Consider the following 22124-nt stretch of genomic DNA (forward strand, 5'->3'; position numbering starts at 1 on the left):
TTGAAATATCTCAGCAATTGTTTGAGTCATGCCCCCTCCGTTCTTGACTTTTCCTGAATAAGTCTATTTAACAGAGGTATGCTGTTAGAAATTCGGTATCACAAATAGAATTTGTGTTACAGTTGAAGTTGGAAGTTTACATGCACTTAGTTTGGAGTCATTAAAACTCGTTTTTCAACCACTCCACCAATTTCTTGTTAACAAACTATAGTTTTGGCAAGTCGGTTAGGACATCTACTTTGTACACGACACAAGTAATTTTTCCAACAATTGTTTACAAACAGATTATTTCACTTATAATTCACTGTATCACAATTCCAGTGGGTCAGAAGTTAACATACACTAAGTTGACTGTGCCTTTAAACAGCTTGGAAAATTCCAGAAAATGATGTCATGGCTTTAGAAGCTTCTGATAGGCTAATTGACATCATTTGAGTCAATTGGAGGTGTACCTGTGGATGTATTTCAAGGCCTACCTTCAAACTCAGTGCCTCTTTGCTTGACATCATGGGGAAATCAGCCAACAATTGTAGACCTCCACAAGTCTGGTTCATCCTTGGGAGCAATTTCCAAACGCCTGAAGGCACCACGTTCATCTGTACAAACAATAGTACGCAAGTATAAACAACATGGGACCACGCAGCCATCATACCGTTCAGGAAGGAGACGTGTTCTGTCTCCTAGAGATGAACATATTTTGGCGTGAAAAGTGCAAATCAATCGCAGAACAACAGCAAAGGACCTTGTGAAGATGCTGGAGGAAACGGGTACAAAAGTATCTATATCCACAGTAAAACGAGTCCTATATTGACATAAACTGAAAGGCCGCTCAGCAAGGCCAGACTACGGTTTGCAAATGCACATGGTGACAAAGATCGTACTTTTTGGAGAAAAGTCCTCTGGTCTGATGAAACAAAAAAAGAACTGTTTGGCAATAATGACGATCATTATGTTTTAAGGAAGAAGGGGGAGACTTGCAAGCTGAAGAACACCATCCCAACCGTGAACCACGTGGGTGGCAGCATCATGTTGTGGGGGTGCTTTGCTGTAGGAGGGACTGGTGCACTTCACAAAATAGATGGCATCATGAGGCAGGAAAATTATGTGGATATATTGAAGCAACTTCTCAAAGCATCAGTCAGGAAGTTAAATCTTGGTTGCAAATGGGTCTTGCAAATGGACACTGACCTAAAGCATACTTCCAAAGTTTGGGCCCAAATTGGTTTAAGGACGTCAAAGTCAAGGTATTGGAGCGGCCATCACAAAGCCCTGACCTCAATTCTATAGAAATTCTGAAAAAGCGTGTGCGAGCAAGGAGGCCTACAAACCTGACTCAGTTACACCAGCTCTGTCAGGAGGAATGGGCCAAAATTCACCCAATTTATTGTGGGAAGCTTGTGGAAGGCTACCCGAAACGTTTGACCCAAGTTAAAACATTTAAAGGCAATGCTACCAAATACTAATTTGTGTATGTATGTAAGTGTATGTAAACTTCTGACCCACTGGGAATGTGATGAAAGAAATACAAGCTGAAATAAGTCATTCTCTCTACTATTCTGACATTTCACATTCTTAAAATAAAGTGGTGATCCTAACTGACCTAAGATAGGACATTTTTAAGAGGATTAAATGTCAGGAATTGTGAAAATGTATTTGACTAAACGTCTGACTTCAACTGTATATGCAGATTTAGGAGGATGTGTCATTTTTTTCTCAGTGCTCCAAAAAGTGACCTTTTCAAATAATCCTGCAGAGTCACATGCAGGTACGATGTTTTGATTTCTATATAGTTTCAGAAAGAGCAGATTCTGAGGTCTCCAAAACTATTTCCTTTACCAAATAAGTACACTCTTTCCAAGAATAACCTTTGCACACGGCAGAATAACACTAATGAAAATGTTATTGTGTTCTTTGAAATACATTTATGTTGCAGTCAAAATGGCTGCTCATTAATGGAGTACAGGGGGGTAGCGAGGCCCAGCAGTTAAGAGTCTGAGTGTTCCTTCACAGAAGGACAAGTGTGCCTACACATGCAATTATTTCTGTTATCTTTTGTTATCATCAGATGATATGTCATAAAGATTGATGTTTGACAGAGTAAAGTGGCAAAGTAAGGTTGAGGATACGGTCAGGCATTGTTAGTAATGTTCATGTAGGTCTTCTGACCGAAGAAGAGCATTGAGGCTTGTCAGTGCTGCACAATTATATAGCCATTATATAGTAATTGCTTCTCTCAGACTAAATATACATAATGAATGTCTTACTACAACTGATTCTTCAGTTGTATTACTTCATTGTTTATGTTTTTGCTGTCTTTGTCGTGCTTCAAAATATATTAAAAACTAGTCCTTGCATCCATAGCTACGTTTATGCATTTGAGAATGGTTATGTTTCTCCAGTACCAAGTGGCAGAGGCAGTCTGTCGCAATTAAAGCTTGTGCCTTTAACATCACACCGAATATGTGATTGGTTGACGAGGTCAAAGGTTATCATCGTATGTCATTATAGATTTACGTTTACCCTGAAGTAATGTTTCATTTCAATGTAGTCAAAACAACTGTATTTTATCCCTTGAGGGGCTATAATATCTCTTCAGAAGGGAAGGCCACTGAAGGGAAGGCCGCTGAAGGGAAGGCCGCTGAAGGGAAGGCCGCTGAAGGGAAGGCCACTGAAGGGAAGGCCACTGAAGGGAAGGCCACTGAAGGAAAGGCCCCTGAAGAGAAGGACACTGAAGGGAAGGCCGCTGAAGGGAAGGCCGCTGAAGGGAAGGCCGCTGAAGGGAAGGCCACTGAAGGGAAGGCCGCTGAAGGGAAGGCCGCTGAAGAGAAGGCCGCTGAAGGGAAGGCCGCTGAAGGGAAGGCCGCTGAAGAGAAGGCCGCTGAAGAGAAGGCCGCTGAAGGGAAGGCCGCTGAAGGGAAGGCCGCTGAAGGGAAGGCCACTGAAGGGAAGGCCACTGAAGGGAAGGCCACTGAAGGGAAGGCCACTGAACACACCACATCAGCCGTAACCAGTATGACATATAAATCCTGCCGTGGGGATATGACAGAGTTTCTTGGAAACTCGTCATTTTTGCCATGCTGGATATGTCATAGGTTTCTTGGGAAACTTCTTTGATTGCTTTCTTTTGCCCCACGACGTAAGGGCTCTGTTGTTGTACAGCAGGGGTCCCCAAACTTTTTCCTGTGAGGGCCACATAACTTTTCCCTTCTCTGATGGGGGGCCGGTGTCAGTTTGTAACAGAAAAAGTGTGACGATCGTAGGGGAGCTTAAAAAATGTATTGTTTTCCAGAAAGCCACACATAACCAAATAACCCTTTCCAGGTTCTTTACAGAAAAAAAGTCAGGAAACAAATAATAACACTATTAATGAAATAAATAATAACTAAATAACCCTCTCTGAGTTCTTCACAGAAAAAACAGGAAATAAATAATAACTAAATAACTCTCTCTGGGTTCTTCATAGAAAAAAAAGCCATGGAACATTAACTTTCTGTCGTGCCATGCACAATCTTAACAGATAAAAGTTCAGCTCAGTTGTCAGAGCAGAATCTCTCTGACACATATGAGCAGTCTCTTAAAGTTCTTGTGTTCCTTCCTTATAATCCTTTTGTAGGTTCCAGTAGGCTTGTAGACACCGCTGTTTGCAGCTCTCTCTCATCAACTTCCCTGTGAAAACCACAAAAGAAGCAGGTTGAGAAACTGAACTAAGTGATACAGCACCTACACAGCACAATACATTTCACTACCAGTATGGTTGTAAAGATGGATTTTATCCCAGTAGATTTTATTATGATTATATTTGTTTATGCTCAGAATGACTCATTCAAGTCAGAAAAGTGAGCTTACCTATGTATGTTCATCAGTGTGAACTGTGGGCCTGCATCTGGCTGGTGAGAAGTTGAATATCAGGTTCCATTCTAGTTACAGCCAGTCTCAAGCACTGATGCAAATGTTCATCTGTCAATCTTGATCTCATCGGGGTTTTCAGCAGTTTCATGCGAGAAAAGGTTTTCTCGCAGATATACGTGCTGCCAAAAACTGTGGACATTTTCATTGCGTGTTTTTTGATGTTTGGATATGTGTCGTTTGGGAGGGCGGCATAGAAGTCAATGAGACTGTTGGGCTTGAATGCGTCTTTCAGAACATCACAGTTCTGTAACTCAGCCAACTCAAACTGATATGAAGGCTGGGCTTCATCAATGTCGGCAACAAAGGGGTTCTGAAAAAGACGGATTTCTTTTGCATGAACATGTAGTTCACTGAATCGCACACCGAACTCCGCCTTCAGCATTTCCAGTGCTTCCACGCACTTTTCAGCTGGGAACGGGACCGCTGGGTTCTCTGTCGACAGGTTTTGGGTAGCAGGAAGATGGACGAAGTTGCGCTTTTCACTTGTTCCAAAAGCAGAGCTAATTTCACCTCAAATGCTTTTATGTGTGAATACATGTCGCAAATGAGTTCCCCTCGCCTTGTAGCTGCAAGTTAAGGCTGTTAAGTATTTCTGTCACGTCTGTTAAAAATGCGAGGTGCCATTTCCATTCTGGGTCGATCAGCTCTGGGACCGTTTTGTCTTTTAAATGAAGAAATGCGTTAATTTCGGGTAGCAGCTCGTAAAAACGCCTCAAAACTCTGCCCCGGCTCAGCCATCGGACCTCTGTGTAGTACAGCACATCTCCGTGCGTAGACTCCAGTTCAGACAGGAATTCTTGGAACTGCCTGTGTTTAAGTCCCTTTGCTCTGATGAAGTTTATGCACGACACCACAACCTTCATTACAGAATCCCACTTCAACACTTTGCAGCACAGTGCTTGCTGGTGAATTAGGCAGTGGACTCGTAGCGGGGCGGTGAGACCCCTTTTTCCCAACTCCCGGTTCATGTGTCCTATTAGACCGCGAGTTTCGCCCACCATGCTAGGAGCCCCGTCAGTCGTGATGCTAGCTAGCTTTGACCAGTCCAGGTCCAACTTCTCCATGGTTTGGCACACTTTGTCAAAAATATCATCTCCCGTTGTAGTCCCTTTGAGACTTTGGAGGGCTGCCAGCTCCTCGCATATCTCAAAGTTTGCGCTAACTCCACGAATAAAAATGAGCAGTTGCGCTGTGTCTTGCACGTCCGTGCTCTCATCCAGTGCTAATGAAAAAAAGTCAAATTCTTTCGTCTTCTGCTGCAGCTGGGCATATACATTACTCCCGATTTCTTCAACGCGTCTGGTGATTGTACTCGCCGACAGACTTACGGCATTAAATGCATCTTTCTTCTCGGGACACACCTCCTCCGCGACAGCATCCATACATTTCTTAACAAACTCTCCGTCAGTGAAAGGCTTACCGCTTCTTGCTATCAGTTTAGCAACCCGAAAGCTGGCCCGAACGGATGCCTGGTTCAGCTGAGCTTGGCGTACAAATGTATTCTGCTGAGATAGTAGTCCACTTTTTAGCTTTGAGAGTTTGTCTGCTCGTATTTGGCCTTGCAAGCTATCGTACTTGTCTTTGTGACGGGATTCATAGTGTCGGCGAAGATTGTATTCTTTGAATACCGCCACCGTCTCTTGACAGATGAGACAAACAGCCTTTTCTTTGCATTGAACAAAAAAAAAAATGTTTGTCCACTGCAGGTTAAATACCCTGCATTCTGAATCAATTTTTCTCTTACCTAACCTTTTCGCCATTATTCCGTTCTCTCTTTGACAGGGCCGGGCCTAGGATTTTTTTTCTGGAGGCCAAATAGGAAAAAAATTCGATAGCGTCTCTGGTATTGTTCAGAGGGCCGGGCCAAATGTGCTGACGGGCCGTATCCGGCCCGCGGGCCGTAGTTTGGTGACCACTGTTGTACAGTGTTTACTCTTGTGGAGTTTGTCGACGGGGGCCATCACTCAGTGTCACAGAGGCCAGGGATAGGGCACGTCCAGACTAGCTATGGCTTGTCTTTCCAGACCATCACCATTCCCTTCTCTCCTCTCTCTTGGGATGATGATGATGGATGCTACCGGATTAACTCTGGAGTGTTTACACATGTATGATCTGATATCTAAGCTTTGAAACCACCCAAAGTGTGTGTGTGGTGTGCTTGTGTGTGTGCATAATATTGTATGAGTGTGTGAGGGTGTACAGTCGTGGCCAAAAGTTTTGAGAATGACACAAATATACATTTTCACAAAGTCTGCTGCTTCAGTGTCTTTAGATATTTTTGTCAGATGTTACTATGGAATACTGAAGTATAATTACAAGCATTTCATAAGTGTCATAATCAATGCTTGGAGTTTGTCAGAATTTGTGTGTTTTTGTTTGTCTACCCGCCTCTTGAGGATTGACCACAAGTTTGGGGAGTTTCCTGACCATGGACCCAAAATATCAATGTTTTGTTCCCCGAGCCACTTAGTTATCACTTTTGCTTTATGGCAAGGTGCTCCATCATGCTGGAAAAGGCATTGTTCATCACCAAACTGTTCCTGGATGGTTGGGAGAAGTTGCTCTCTGAGGATGTGTTGGTACCATTCTTGGCTGAGAAGCAACCCCACACATGAATGGTCTCAGGATGCTTTACTGTTGGCATGACACAGGACTGATGGTAACACTCACCTTGTCTTCTCCGGACCCGCTTTATTCCAGATGCCCCAAACAATCGGAAAGGGGATTCATCAGAGAAAATGACTTTACCCCAGTCCTCAGCAGTCCAATCCCTGTACCTTTTGCAGAATATCAGTCTGTCCCTGATGTTTTTCCTGGAGAGAAGTGGCGTCTTTGCTGCCCTTCTTGACACCAGGCCATCCTCCAAAAGTCTTCGCCTCACAGTGCGTGCAGATGCACTCACACCTGCCTACTGCCATTCCTGAGCAAGCTCTGTACTGGTGGTGCCCCGATCCCGCAGCTGAATCAACTTCAGGAGACGTTGTGAAGCCTTCTTCACAACAATTGAACCACTCTCCTTGAAGTTCTTGATGATCTGATAAAGGGTTGATTTAGGTGCAATCTTACTGGTAGCAGTATCCTTGCTTGTGAAGCTCTTTTTGTGCAAAGCAATGATGACGGCACGTGTTTCAGGTAACCTTGCAGGTAACCATGATTGACAGAGGAAGAACAATGATTCCAAGCACCACCCTCCTTTTGAAGCTACCAGTCTGTTATTAGAACTCAATCAGCATGACAGAGTGATCTCCAGCCTTGTCTTCGTCAACACTCACATCTGTGTTAACGAGAGAATCACTGACATGATGTCAGCTGGTCCTTTTGTGGCAGGGCTGAAATGCAGTGGAAATGTTTTTTGGGGATTCAGTTAATTTGCATGGCAAAGAGGGACTTTGCAATTCATTGCAATTCATCTGATCACTCTTCATAACATTCTGGAGTATATGCAAATTACCATCATACAAACTGAGGCAGCAGACTTTGTGAAAATTAATATTTGTGTCAGTCTCAAAACTTTTGGCCACGACTGTACATACGTGAGATACAGTGCCTTACAAAGCCCAGACAACTATTTATCTCGATTGCACAACACAAGCGCTCAAACCAATCAACATGCACTCAGTATCCAGTTTATAAGGTACAACCATCTAGTAGCAGGTCGGACCCCCCTTTGCCTTCAGAACAACCTGAATTCTTCGGGGCATGGATTCTACAAGATGTGGCATTCAAACATGGCTCATTTGGGATCAAGGGACCTAACTTGTGCCAGGAACACACTCCCCACACCTTTACACCACCACCAGCTTGTACTGTTGACACCAGGCGGGATAGCGTCATGGACTCATGCTGCTTGCCCCAAATCCTGACTCTGCCATCAGCATGACGGACTAGGCAATGTGTTTCCCCTCCTCAATGTGCCCACTTGAGCCGCTTCTTCTTGTCTTTAGCTGATAGGAATTGAACCGGGTGTGGTCGTCTGCTGCAATAGCCCATCCCTGACAATGACCGACGAGTTGTGTGTTCCGAGATGCAATTCTGCACACCATTTGTGTACTGCTCCTGTATTTTGTGGCCCACCTGTTAGCTTGCACGATTCTTGCCATTCTCCTTCGACCGCTTTCATCAACTAACTGTTTTCGCCCCTATGACTGCCGCTGACTGGATGTTTTTTGTTTGTCGCACCATTATCGGTAAATCCTAGACACCGTTGTGCGTGAAAATCCCAGCAGGCTCGACATTTCTAAGATACTGGAACAGGGGCGCTTGGCACCTACGATCATACCACACTCAAAGTTGCTTAGGTCACTAGTTTTGCCCATTCTAACATTCAATCAAACAGTAACTGAACAGTCTCCTAAATTAAAAAATCTACAACCCCATCCTTTAAACCTTTGTCTGATCATAACCGGACCGTAAGCCCACTGTTTATGGCCACTGTCAAACGGGATTTCTTTCTTTTCATAGGGGCCATCTTTCTGGGCCACGTTCATTACGGGATTTCTTTCTTTTCATAGGGGCCATCTTTCTGGGCCACGTTCATTATCTCAATTCACTGGTCACGATGGCAACACCCACCCGTAGCACGCGCTCCAGCAGGTGTATCTCACTGATCATCCCTAAAGCCAACACCTCATTTGGCCGCCTTTCGTTACAGTTCTCTGCTGCCTGTGACTGGAACGAATTGCAAAAATCGCTGAAGTTGGAGACTTTTATCTCCCTCACCAACTTCAAACATCTGCTACCTGAGCAGCTAACCGATCGCTGCAGCTGTACATAGTCTATCGGTAAATAGCCCACCCATTTTTACCTACCTCATCCCCATACTGTTTTTATTTATGAACTTTTCTGGTCTTTTGCACACCAATATCTCTACCTGTACATGACCATCTGATCATTTATCACTCAAGTGTTAATCTGCAAAATTGTAATTATTCGCCTACCTCCTCATGCCTTTTGCACACAATGTATATAGACGCCCTTTTTTTCTACTGTGTTATTGACTTGTTAATTGTTTACTCCATGTGTAACTCTGTGTTGTCTGTTCACACTGCTATGCTTTATCTTGGCCAGGTCACAGTTGCAAATGAGAACTTGTTCTCAACTAGCCTACCTGGTTAAATAAAGGTGAAATAAAAATAAATACAAAAATTAAGTACCAAACAGAAGAAACGGACTGAAACAGGGAGGGGGACTACCTGAACTTGTCCAATGAGAAACATTTGTTTAGCTTTGTTTGCTACGTGGGTACACTAACGAATACACCCCTGGTTGTAATCTTTCCAGGGAGCTGACGGCTGAGGACCAGATTGCCCTGCTCAAGTCAAGCGCCATCGAGGTGATCATGCTGCGCTCAAACCAGTCCTTCAACCTGGAGGATATGTCCTGGAGCTGTGGTGTGTCCGACTTCAAGTACTGCGTCACCGACGTCACTAAAGGTAAGACTGAGGCAGGCTAACACACACACCCTTTCCAACCATCCATGTTTCTGAAGGTGAGTGGAAAAGGATAACACAAACAGGTGCATACACACAACACACACAGATACACCTTTTCCAACTAGGAGTACGTACTCTAAAACGCTAAGACACTTGAGCAGCAGAGCCAGTCGGACCCATCCACAGACCCCCAAGGCTTTCATTTGCTTTTCAAACAAGCCCAGGGTATTTTTACAGATCAACCAAAGAATATCACTCCTGACCTAGACTCTCTCACAAAGCATCTAGTGCAGCGTTCCCCAATCTCAGTCCTGGCGACCCCAATGTGTGTGAGTTTTGTTTTTTGCCCTAACTCTTCACAGCTGATTCAAATTATCAAAGCTTGATGATTAGTTGATTATGTGAAATCAATATTAATTATTATTATTTTATTATCTTTTGGTATTTGTTTCGTTAGTCCATTGTTGATATATTCCTAAAATGTTTTGTATGTCAGCAATCAAGTTTTCATGATATATAACTTTCAGAATAAAGAAATACAGCCACTGCGTTTTGCATCATATGATGCAAAAACATTCCAATCTCTTTCATAAGTTCTCTAAACAATAACAGCTAAATTACAAACATTTCAGAAAATGTATATATAAGGTTTTGGAAAAAAACTCTTCAAATAGAGATGATCAATAGTTACCAATTAAACAATTGATAACACATAAGCATACCTTTTGGTTGTGAAGTTAGCAGCCTCCTTTCCAGTTTCTGGATCATAACAAATGTAAAAAGGTGTTTATGATCCAGAAATTACAAACAGGAGGCCTGTTTCTTTATCTATCAATTAAAACCTAACTAAAGTGAACTATATGTTTCCATCCATAACGCTATATCATGTATGATTTACTGTTAATACATTTCTCATCTCATGAAACCACACAAATGCTTAGTTGGGGAAACCATATATCAACAGTGATTAATTAGCTGGGCCCTTGTTATATTTACATTCGCATTTCAGTCATTTAGCAGGCCCTCTTATCCAGAGAGACTTACAGGAGCAATTCGGGGCGGCAGGGTAGCCTAGTGGTTAGAGTGTTGGACTAGTAACCGAAAGGTTGCAAGTTCAAATCCCCGAGCTGACAAGGTACAAATCTGTCGTTCTGCCCCTGAACAGGCAGTTAACCCACTGTTCCTAGGCCGTCATTGAAAATAAGAATTTGTTCTTAACTGACTTGCCTTAAAGGTAAAAAAAAAAAAGGGTTACTGACCCAATCTCTTAACCACTAGCCTACCTGCCATTATCTAGGAGTGCTGATTTAGGATCAGTTTAAATCATAATGAATGAGAGAGCTGATCCTGGATCCTACTCTGAGATGACAATCACTGTTTGCTGAATCACAGTTAGCTGATAACAACCACTGTTAGCTTAAAATAATCACTGTTAGCTGATAACAATCACTGTTAGCTTAAAATAATCACTGTTAGCTGATAACAATCACTGTTAGCTGATAACAACCACTGTTAGCTTAAAATAATCACTGTTAGCTGATAACAATCACTGTTAGCTGATAACAACCACTGTTAGCTTAAAATAATCACTGTTAGCTGATAACAATCACTGTTAGCTTAAAATAATCACTGTTAGCTGATAACAATCACTGTTAGCTGATAACAACCACTGTTAGCTTAAAATAATCACTGTTAGCTGATAACAACCACTGTTAGCTTAAAATAATCACTGTTAGCTGATAAATCACTGTTAGCTGATAACAACCACTGTTAGCTGATAACAACCACTGTTAGCTTAAAATAATCACTGTTAGCTGATAAATCACTGTTAGCTGATAAATCACTGTTAGCTGATAACAACCACTGTTAGCTTAAAATAATCACTGTTAGCTGATAAATCACTGTTAGCTGATAACAACCACTGTTAGCTTAAAATAATCACTGTTAGCTGATAAATCACTGTTAGCTGATAACAATCACTGTTAGCTTAAAATAATCACTGTTAGCTGATAAATCACTGTTAGCTGATAACAATCACTGTTAGCTTAAAATAATCACTGTTAGCTGATAAATCACTGTTAGCTCATAACAATCACTGTTAGCTTAAAATAATCACTGTTAGCTGATAAATCACTGTTAGCTCATAACAATCACTGTTAGCTTAAAATAATCACTGTTAGCTGATAACAACCACTGTTAGCTTAAAATAATCACTGTTAGCTTAAAATAATCACTGTTAGCTGATAACAACCACTGTTAGCTTAAAATAATCACTGTTAGCTTAAAATAATCACTGTTAGCTGATAAATCACTGTTAGCTCATAACAATCATTGTTAGCTTAAAATAATCACTGTTAGCTGATAACAATCACTGTTCGTATACATAGACATATGATATATCACACACATGATATACAGTGCCTTCAGAAAGTATTCAGATCCCTTGACTTTTTCCACATGTTGTTACGTTACAGCCTTATTCTAAAATGGATGAAATAGTTTTTTCCCTCATCAATCTACACACAATACCCCATAATGACAAAGCAAAAACAGGTTTTTAGAATTTTTGTTCAAATTTATGAACCCCCCCGCAATATCACATTTACCATAAGTATTCAGACCCTTTACTCAGTACTTTCTTGAAGCATCTTTGGCAGCGATTACAGACTAGTCTTCTTGGGTATGACGCTACAAGTTTGGACACCTGTATTTGGGGAGTTTCTCCCATTCTTCTCTGCAGATCCTCAAACTCTGTCAAGTTGGATGGGGAGTGTTGATGCACAGCTATTTTGAGGTCTCTCCAGAGATGTTCGATCGTGTTCAAGTCCGGGGTCTGGCTGGCCCACTCAAGGACATTCAGAGGCTTTTCCCGAAGCCACTCCTCCTTTGTCTTGGCTGTGTGCTTAGGTTCGTTGTCCTGTTGGAAGGTGAACCTTCGCCCCAGTCTGAGGTCCTGAGCACTCTGGAGCAGGATCTCTCTGTACTTTGCTCCATTAATCTTTGCCTCAAACCTGACTAGTCTCCCAGTCCCTGCCACTGAAAAACATCCCCACAGCATGATGCTGCCACCACCATGTTTCACAGTAGGGATGGTGCCAAGTTTCCTCCAGATGTGACGCTTGGCATTCAGGCCAGAGAATCTTGTATCTCATGGTCTGAGGTGCCTTTTGGCAAATTCCAAGCGGGCTGTCTTGAGCCTTTTACTGAGGAGTGGCTTCCGTCTGACCACTCTACCATAAAAGCCTGATTGGTGGAGTGCTGCAGAGATTGTTTTTCATCTGGAAGGTTCTCCCATCTCCACAGAGGAACTCTAGAGCTCTGTTAGAGTGACCATCGGGTTCTTGTTCACCTCCCTGACCAAGGCCCTTCTCCCCCGATTGCTCAGTTTGGCCGGGCGGTCAGCTCTAGGAAGAGTCTTGGTGGTTCCAAACTTCTTCCATTTAAGAATGTGGGAGCCAACTGTGTTCTTTGGGACCTTCAATGCTGCAGAAATGTTTTTCTGTCTCGGAGCTCTGCTGACAATTCCTTGGACCTCATGGCTTGGTTTGTACTCTGACATGCTGTCAACTGTGGGACCTTATATAGAAAGGTGTGCACCTTTCCAAATCATGTCCAATCAATTGAATTTACCAGAGATGGACTCCAATCAAGTTGTAGAAACATTTCAAGGATGATCAATGGAAACAAGGATGCACCTTGATCAATGGAAACAAGGATGCACCTTGATCAATGGAAACAAGGATGCACCTTGATCAATGGAAACAAGGATGCACCTTGATCAATGGAAACAAGGATGCACCAAGGATGCACCAGCTCAATTTCGAGTCTCATGGCAAAGGGTCTGAATACTTATGTAAATAAGGTATATCTATAAAAGTCTTTCCCGCTTTGCCATCATGGGGTGTTGTGTATAAATGCTGAGTATTTTTATTTATTTAATCAATAAGGCTGTAACGTAACAAAATGTGGAAAAAGTCAAGGGGTCTGAATTCTTTCTGAAGGCACTGTACAGTACATAGTATAATATGAATACATGTCTTATCTCGTGAAACCACACATCCTTAGGTTTAGGCAAGTATATAAAGATATATTGTGATTGCTATCTGATCAACGTGTATTTGTGTGTGTGTATGTATGGGTTGCCTCCTGCAGCGGGCCACACTCTGGAGCTGCTGGAGCCGCTGGTTAAATTCCAGGTGGGCCTTAAGAAACTCAACCTCCACGAGGAGGAACATGTGCTACTCATGGCCATCTGCCTCCTCTCCCCAGGTACACACTGTGTGTGTGTGTGTGTGTGTGTGTGTGTGTGTGTGTGAGTGTTCTTGTGTGTCTGTGCTGAAGTCAACACACTCCAGTTTCAGTGGCTGCTTACGCATGTGCGTGTGAGTGTGTATCTTATCCATTTATTTTCGTCAGTGGGGTTGATGATAACGTGTGCTTATACATGCATGGCGTGCCTGTGTTTGTACATGACATGGTATGAATCGATTTTGAACATTTGTGTGTATATAGAGTTCCCATTTACCATTGGCTAAAATCTACATTCAAGTATGGCATGCCTGTTTTTGTACGTGACATAATATTAGCCAAATTGATGTATTTTGTCATGAAACCACACATATGCTTAGTTTGAGGTATAAGGATAACACACACTTTATCTCATGGCTATGGGCTTTAAAGTCTTACCAGCCATGTTTACTCCCTTCCTTCAAATGTAAAAACTGTCTTGTCAAGTCTTACCAGCCATGTCTACTCCCTTCCTTCAAATGTAAACACTGTCTTGTCAAGTCTTACCAGCCATGTCTACTCCCTTCCTTCAAATGTAAACACTGTCTTGTCAAGTCTTCCCAGCCATGTCTACTCCCTTCCTTCAAATGTAAAAACTGTCTTGTCAAGTCTTACCGGCCATGTCTACTCCCTTCCTTCAAATGTAAACACTGTCTTGTCAAGTCTTAGCAGCCATGTCTACTCCCTTCCTTCAAATGTAAACACTGTCTTCTCAAGTCTTACCAGCCATGTCTACTCCCTTCCTTCAAATGTAAACACTGTCTTGTCAAGTCTTCCCAGCCATGTCTACTCCCTTCCTTCAAATGTAAAAACTGTCTTGTCAAGTCTTACCGGCCATGTCTACTCCCTTCCTTCAAATGTAAACACTGTCTTGTCAAGTCTTAGCGGCCATGTCTACTCCCTTCCTTCAAATGTAAACACTGTCTTGTCAAGTCTTAGCGGCCATGTCTACTCCCTTCCTTCAAATGTAAACACTGTCTTGTCAAGTCTTAGCGGCCATGTCTACTCCCTTCCTTCAAATGTAAACACTGTCTTGTCAAGTCTTAGCAGCCATGTCTACTCCCTTCCTTCAAATGTAAACACTGTCTTGTCAAGTCTTAGCAGCCATGTCTACTCCCTTCCTTCAAATGTAATCACTGTCTTGTCAAGTCTTACCAGCCATGTCTACTCCCTTCCTTCAAATGTAAACACTGTCTTGTCAAGTCTTAGCAGCCATGTCTACTCCCTTCCTTCAAATGTAAACACTGTCTTGTCAAGTCTTAGCAGCCATGTCTACTCCCTTCCTTCAAATGTAAACACTGTCTTGTCAAGTCTTAGCAGCCATGTCTACTCCCTTCCTTCAAATGTAAACACTGTCTTGTCAAGTCTTAGCAGCCTTGTCTACTCCCTTCCTTCAAATGTAAACACTGTATTGTCAAGTCTTAGCAGCCATGTCTACTCCCTTCCTTCAAATGTAAACACTGTCTTGTCAAGTCTTAGCAGCCATGTCTACTCCCTTCCTTCAAATGTAAACACTGTCTTGTCAAGTCTTAGCAGCCATGTCTACTCCCTTCCTTCAAATGTAAACACTGTCTTGTCAAGTCTTAGCAGCCATGTCTACTCCCTTCCTTCAAATGTAAACACTGTCTTGTCAAGTCTTAGCAGCCATGTCTACTCCCTTCCTTCAAATGTAAACACTGTCTTGTCAAGTCTTAGCAGCCATGTCTACACCCTTCCTTCAAATGTAAACACTGTCTTGTCAAGTCTTAGCAGCCATGTCTACTCCCTTCCTTCAAATGTAAACACTGTCTTGTCAAGTCTTAGCAGCCATGTCTACTCCCTTCCTTCAAATGTAAACACTGTCTTGTATGGTGCTGGAGATGATGAATATGATGTTCAAAAGGGATGAAGTGTCCCTTTGAAGTCTTACCGCCTATGTCCTCCCTCCATTCACATAATAGACACTGTGGTGCTGGAGATGAGACATAAAGTTTTAACATCTGTGTCTCCCTCCCTGCAGACCGTCCTGGCGTGCAGGACCACGGGCGCATTGAGGCACTGCAGGACCGTCTGTCGGAGACGCTGCAGGCCTACATCCGGCTGCACCACCCGGGCGGCCGCCTGGTGTACGCCAGGATGATCCAGAAGCTGGCGGACCTGCGCAGCCTGAACGAGGAGCACTCCAAGCAGTACCGCTCGCTGTCCTTCCAGCCAGAGCACAGCATGCAGCTCACCCCGCTGGTGCTGGAGGTGTTCGGCAGCGAGGTCTCCTAAATTAACACATTTTGGTGATCTTTGACCTTTCATGGAGGTGGAGAGGTGGATGAAAGGTCATAGGAGGGGTGGGAGGAGGGTATGAGGTGGGAGCTATAAGAACGTGGTTAGACGTGTTATGGATGGTGTGAGTGTTAGTTTGTGAGGAGAGATTGAGGGAGGGAGATGGTGTGGGGGTTGGGGGGGGGGATGTTGGGTGCAAGGGGGATATGGAAGTGTGTGTGTTAGGAATTCCCCTGCCCTGTGTGTGTGTGTGTGTGTGTGTGTGTGTGTGTGTGTGTGTGTGTGTACCTTCGGTAGGTCAGGCGCAGCGACCTGAGACTGGGTACATGTTCCAGCTGTTGACTGGCAATTGAATGATACAAACAGCAGAATTTACTTCAGAACCATACATACATGGAAATTCTGCTTATATTTGACATGTACGCTTACCTTCGTATTGAAGGGACAGTATATTGAAAAACAGTATTGCATCTTGTATACCGGTATATACAGTGCATTGTGTGCTTTTTGTGCGTGTCATGCAAGTGCTGCTTTATGCATGGCAGTGTATGATTACACACAGTCACACAAGCCTACTCACTCTCACTAATATAGTCAGTCATTACGTTGGAGCTACCTCTGGTTTTGTTTTTGTATTCACAAATACCTTTCTGTTCACAAATACACAGCATAGAACCTTAAAAATGCATGAGGACATTTAAATCCAGGGTAGCTATTTGATGCTGGAGCGTCACAAGGGCAAGAACAGTACCAGTAAAGCATTTCCATTTGTTTCTCTCATCCTCTTGTTATTCTGCTCAATTCTCCTCAAGGGCAAGTGTGTGTGTGTACGTATACGCCACAAAACACGCTCCCATTCATCTCTGCCAAAGGTATTGGCCGTGTTCAAGAGCATCAAAAGAGTGAACATGGGTCAATTGTGACTGACTTGATCTACAAATAATATTGAGTAGTTATTTATGACGCAAGGTGATTGACTTCATTTGAAGACGGCTGCAATGTCGAACGCGCCCATTGTCTATGTTCTCAAAGCTTCCGGTCTGCTACGAGTGTCGCCTTGTGACGCCTTCTATGAGCACACTTTTCACCATTTGTGCTATCATCTAGGAATTGATGAAGGAAACGTATACACTATACAGCATACAGAATATTTTCTGTAACCTGGAAGTAGTTTGGTTGTGGAGTAGTGTGTGGGGGGCTGTGGTTGTTTAGCCACTAAAGCAAGCTGTCAATCAAACCAAGCCAGAGCTCTGGTTGGTTAGTTTCTTTGTTTCTTGGAGAAGGGGCAGGGGCAGGGGAAGAATTATGATAGCTGCAAATAAATGTAGCTGCAAATTCTATGTATCCCAAACACTATTAGACCACCTGTACTCAAGTGTATCTATTAAAGTATGTCTATGTTTAAGTTTTATCACCGTTTTCAAAGGGCTACAATGCCAAATAGTGATTGGAAATGCATTTAGGCCGGTTACTCTACTGGCTATGTCTTATAGCCACAATCCCTGCGAGTAATCTGGACAGCATCTTAAAACAATTACATGAATTGTTCATTTTTCCCCTCATATGTAGACTACAGTTTTTAGTACGTGGAGTGTTTCAAAGCTGCTTGTTCTTAATCTCTCCACATATTTCACTCCTTTAATTTCCGACTGCGATGTGGAATTATTTGAAAAGAATGTCTTGAGGACCGTTTTCTGTTTTGTTTTTTGACATGTCCGAGTCCTCCGGTTTGATGTTGTATGCTGCGCAGCCCTCCAGTGGCTGCATCCTGTAAATACTATGTATCAACACAATAACCGCAGCTGTACATAGGGCTACATACACAGTTTATTAGGTACACCCATCTAGTACCCCTCTTTGCCTCCAGAACAGTTTGAATTATTTGGGGCATGCTACAAGTTGTCAGAAACGTTCCACAGCGATGTTGGTCCATGGTGACGCGATGGCATCACGCAGTTGCTGCAGATTAGTGAGAGCAGCCCGTTCCAAAGATGCTCTATTGGGTTGAGGTCTGGGGGCTGTGCAGGCCAACTCGCTGTCATGTTCCTAGCGATCTTTTTCCACTCCTCAATTGTCCAGTGTTTGTGACCGCGTGCCCACTGGAGCCACTTCTTCTTGTTCTTATCTGATAGGAGGGGAACCCGGTGTGGTCGACTGCTGCAATAGCTCATCTGTGACAAGGATTGACGAGTTGTGCTTTCCGCGATGCCGTTCTGCACACCACTGTTGTACTGCACTGTTATTTGTCTGTTTGTGGCCCGCCTGTTAGCTTGCACCATTCTTGCCATTCTCTTTCAACCTCTCTTTCGACTGAGTTGTTTTTACCAACGGGACTGCTGATGACTGGATGTTTTATGTTTGTCACACCATTCTCTGTAAAAGCCTAGACACTGTCGTGCATGAAAAGCCCAGGAGGGTGGCAATATCTGAGATACTGGATCCGGCATGCCTGGCTCCAACGATCAGGGTAGCCTAGTGGTTAGAGCGTTGGACTAGTAACCGGAAGGTTGCAAGTTCAAACCCCCGAGCTGACAAGGTACAAATCTGTCGTTCTGCCCCTGAACAGGCAGTTAACCCTGTTCCTAGGCCGTCATTGAAAATAAGAATTTGTTCTTAACTGACTTGCGTAGTTAAATAAAGTTAAACAATACCATGCTCAAAGTCACTTAGGTCACTCATTTTAACATTCAATGGAACAGTAACTGAATACCTCGATGCCTGTCTGCCAGCTTTATATAGCAAGCCACGGCCATGTGACCACTGTCTGTGGGAGCTAGGTGCTATACCTAATAAATTAGCCGGTGAGTGTAGATATTACTACTATTAACTCTTAGGAAGGAAATTCTTGGATTATATATGCAAACAACATGATATTGATGACCGTGTTTTACAACTTATTTTCACTTTCTCTCTCTGAAACACCATGCTTTCTCAACTTTCTATATATACTGAACAAAAATATAAACACATGCAACATGCAACATGCAACAATTTCAAAGATTTTACTGAGTTATATATAAGGAAATCATAACAATTAAAATCAATAAATTAGGCCCTAAAATATGCTTTTCAACTGACTGGGCATTGGTGCAGCCATGGGTGGGCCTGGGAGGGCATAGGCCCGCCCACCTGGAAGACAAGCCCACACACTAGGGAGCCAGGCCCAGCCACAAAATGGCTTTATTACTGACAGAAATACTCCTCATCATGCTGTTTAATCAGCTTCTTCACATTTCACACCTGTCAGGTGGATGGATTATCTTGGCAAAGGAGAAATGCTCACTAACGGGGATGTAAACAAATTTGTGCACAGAATTTGAGAGAAATAATCTTTTTCTGCATTTAAGGAACATTTCTGGGATTATTTATTTTACTCATAAAACATGGGACCAACACTTTAACACGTTGTTTTTATATTTTTGTTAAGTATATAAAGATGGATCTATATATGTTTAGGTGGGGACGAGTGAGTGATTGGCAATGCCTAGTGGCCTAATCTCCAAATCAAATTATTGAACCTATTGACTACGGTTGTGTCGTTGATGGACGTTTGACATCTTTGGTTAATCATTTGGGCGAATGAGGATGTTCTACAAGCTAAATATACAGTGCTGCTCTCTATTATAAGCCATATGGAGGGAGAGAAAAGCAAAACAAAGCTAGTTTAAAGAAATGTCCCTTGTATTGATGGGGATGGAGATACACAGTTTATATATTTAGGATGTGTATTTCTATGGCTCAGATATTCTATTAGACATGTATAGAGTAGAACCGACTCCTATGCTTTCAATCATCTCATTCCCTTGTGTGATAAGGACACCGAAGTGGGTGCAACATGTTGGCTGCGCTTAAATCCAATCCATTATTATGAACTATTTAGTCTACTCTACAGAGTACTTAAAGGCCGTCATGGATACGATAGTCTTTAGGGGGAACCTGTTGACCACAATGAATGTCCTATCACCTGTTCTAAAGAAATGTCCCTCGTATTGATGGGGCTACATTCTAAATGTAACCTCCTCCGTCCTTACACAGCTCTCTGGTCTTGGCCATTGTGGAGCGGTTGGAGTCTGTTTGATTGAGTGTGTGGACAGGTGTCTTTTATACAGGTAACGAGTTCAAACAGGTGCAGTTAATACAGGTAACGAGTGGAGAACAGGAGGGCTGCTTCTTAAAGAAAAATTAACAGGTCTGTGAGAGCCGGAATTCTTACTGGTTGGTAGGTGATCAAATACTTATGTCATGCAATAAAATGCAAATTAATTACTTAAAAATCATACAATGTGATTTTCTGGATTTTTGTTTTAGATTCCGTCTCTCACAGTTGAAGTGTACCTATGATAACAATTACAGACCTCTGCATGCTTTGTAAGTAGGAAAACCTGCAAAATCGTCAGTGTATCAAGTACTTGTTCTCCCCACTGTAGCTCTTTGTGTATTGATTTTCATTATGTACAGTGCCTTCGGAAAGACTCCTTGCCTTTTTCAACATTTTGTTAGGTTACATCCTTACTCTAAATTAAAGAATCAAAACCATTTTTTCGTGTCAAATCGCCTATTGGCAACCCATCCCTTATGAGATTAATTGACACATAAACAAACATTACAATAATTCACTAACGTAATTAAATTATAATTCTTCTTCCGGTGTTCTCCGCATCGCATAAAGAATGAAAAAATGTAAGGTAAAAATCAATACATAATAGTAAATATTGTTGTCCAAACAATAATTCTATCCCTAGAGCAGTAAAATAATATACATACATACATACATACATACATACATACATACATACATACATACATACATACAGTTGAAGTTGGAAGTTTACATACACCTTAGCCAAATACATTTAAACTCAGTTTTTCACAATTCCTGACATTTAATCCTAGTAAAAATTCCCTGTTTTAGGTCAGTCAGGATCACCACTTTATTTTAAGGATGTGAAATGTCAGAATAATAGTAGAGAGAATTATTTATTTCAGCTTTTATTTATTTCATCACATTCCCAGTGCGTCAGAAGTTTACATACACTCAATTAGTATTTGGTAGCATTGCCTTTAAATAGTTTAACTTGGGTCAAACATTTTGGGTAGACTTCCACAAGCTTCCAAATTGGGTGAATTTTGGCCCATTCCTCCTGACAGAGCTGGTGTAACTGAGTCAGGTTTGTAGGCCTCCTTGCTCACACACGCTTTTTAAGTTCTGCCCACAAATGTTCTATATGATTGAGGTCAGGGCTTTGTGATGGCCCCTCCAATGGCTTGCCTTTTTTGTCCTTAGGCTATTTTGCCTCAACTTTGCAGTTGCAAACCATAGTCTGGCTTTTTTATGGCGGTTTTGAAGCAGTGGCTTCTTCCTTGCTCAGCAGCCTTTCAGGTTATGTCGATATAGGACTCGTTTTACTGTGGATATAGATACTTTTGTATGTGTTTCCTCCAGCATCTTCACAAGGCCCTTTGCTGTTGTTCTGGGATTGATTTGCACTTTTCGCACCAAAGTACGTTCATCTATAGGAGACAAAACGCGTCTCCTTCCTGAGCGGTATGACGGCTGCGTGGTCCCATGGGGTTTGTACTTGCGTACTATTGTTTGTACAGATGAACATGGTACCTTCAGGTGTTTGGAAATTGCTCCCAAGGACAAACCAGACTTGTGGAGGTCGACAATTTTTTTTCTAAGGTCTTGGATGATTTCTTTTGATTTTCCGATGATGTCAAGGAAATAAGCACTGAGTTTAAAGGTAGGCCTTGAAATACATCCACAGGTACACCTCCAATTGACTCAAATTATGTCAATTAGCCTATCAGAAGCTTCTAAAGCCATTACATAATTTTCGGGAATTCTCCATTCTGTTTAAAGGCACAGTCAACTTAGTGTATGTAAACTTCTGACCCACTGGAATTGTGATACAGTGAGTAAGTGAAATAATCTGTCTGTAAACAATTGTTGGGAAAATTACTCGTGTCATGTACAAAGTAGATGTACAGAAAGTAGGTGTACAGATCAATGAATATAGAAAAAAGTAAACAGAAGGCATTGGATCCCAGTCTTGCACAAAGAGGAGATTCATATGGGAGACAAGCCTATACACAATCTACATACACACGTACCATTTACCACATAGAAGATTCATATCGGAGACAAGCCTATACACAATCTACATACACACGTACCATTTACCACATAGAATATTCATATCGGAGACAAGCCTATACACAATCTACATACACACGTAC

The 22124-nt window shown here is 42.4% G+C and overlaps 1 protein-coding gene across 3 annotated transcripts in view; it reads left to right on the forward strand.

Moving 5' to 3' along the window:
• LOC115131812 (vitamin D3 receptor B-like) overlaps positions 1 to 22124 on the forward strand; it is a 95730-nt gene that overhangs the window by 68637 nt on the left and 4969 nt on the right. For 2 of the 3 annotated variants that reach the window (XM_065003739.1, XM_065003748.1), the window contains exons 8-10: positions 9190 to 9341; positions 13494 to 13610; positions 15628 to 15872. In XM_065003739.1, coding sequence (XP_064859811.1) covers positions 9190 to 9341; positions 13494 to 13610; positions 15628 to 15872 — 514 coding nt within the window. Of the gene's footprint in view, positions 1 to 9189; positions 9342 to 13493; positions 13611 to 15627; positions 15882 to 22124 lie in introns of those variants that run through there. The other variant, XM_065003756.1, reaches the window with a different exon arrangement.

This window comes from Oncorhynchus nerka, linkage group LG2 (genome assembly GCF_034236695.1).
Source record: "Oncorhynchus nerka isolate Pitt River linkage group LG2, Oner_Uvic_2.0, whole genome shotgun sequence".
In the NCBI taxonomy this organism is placed as follows: Eukaryota; Metazoa; Chordata; class Actinopteri; order Salmoniformes; family Salmonidae; genus Oncorhynchus; species Oncorhynchus nerka.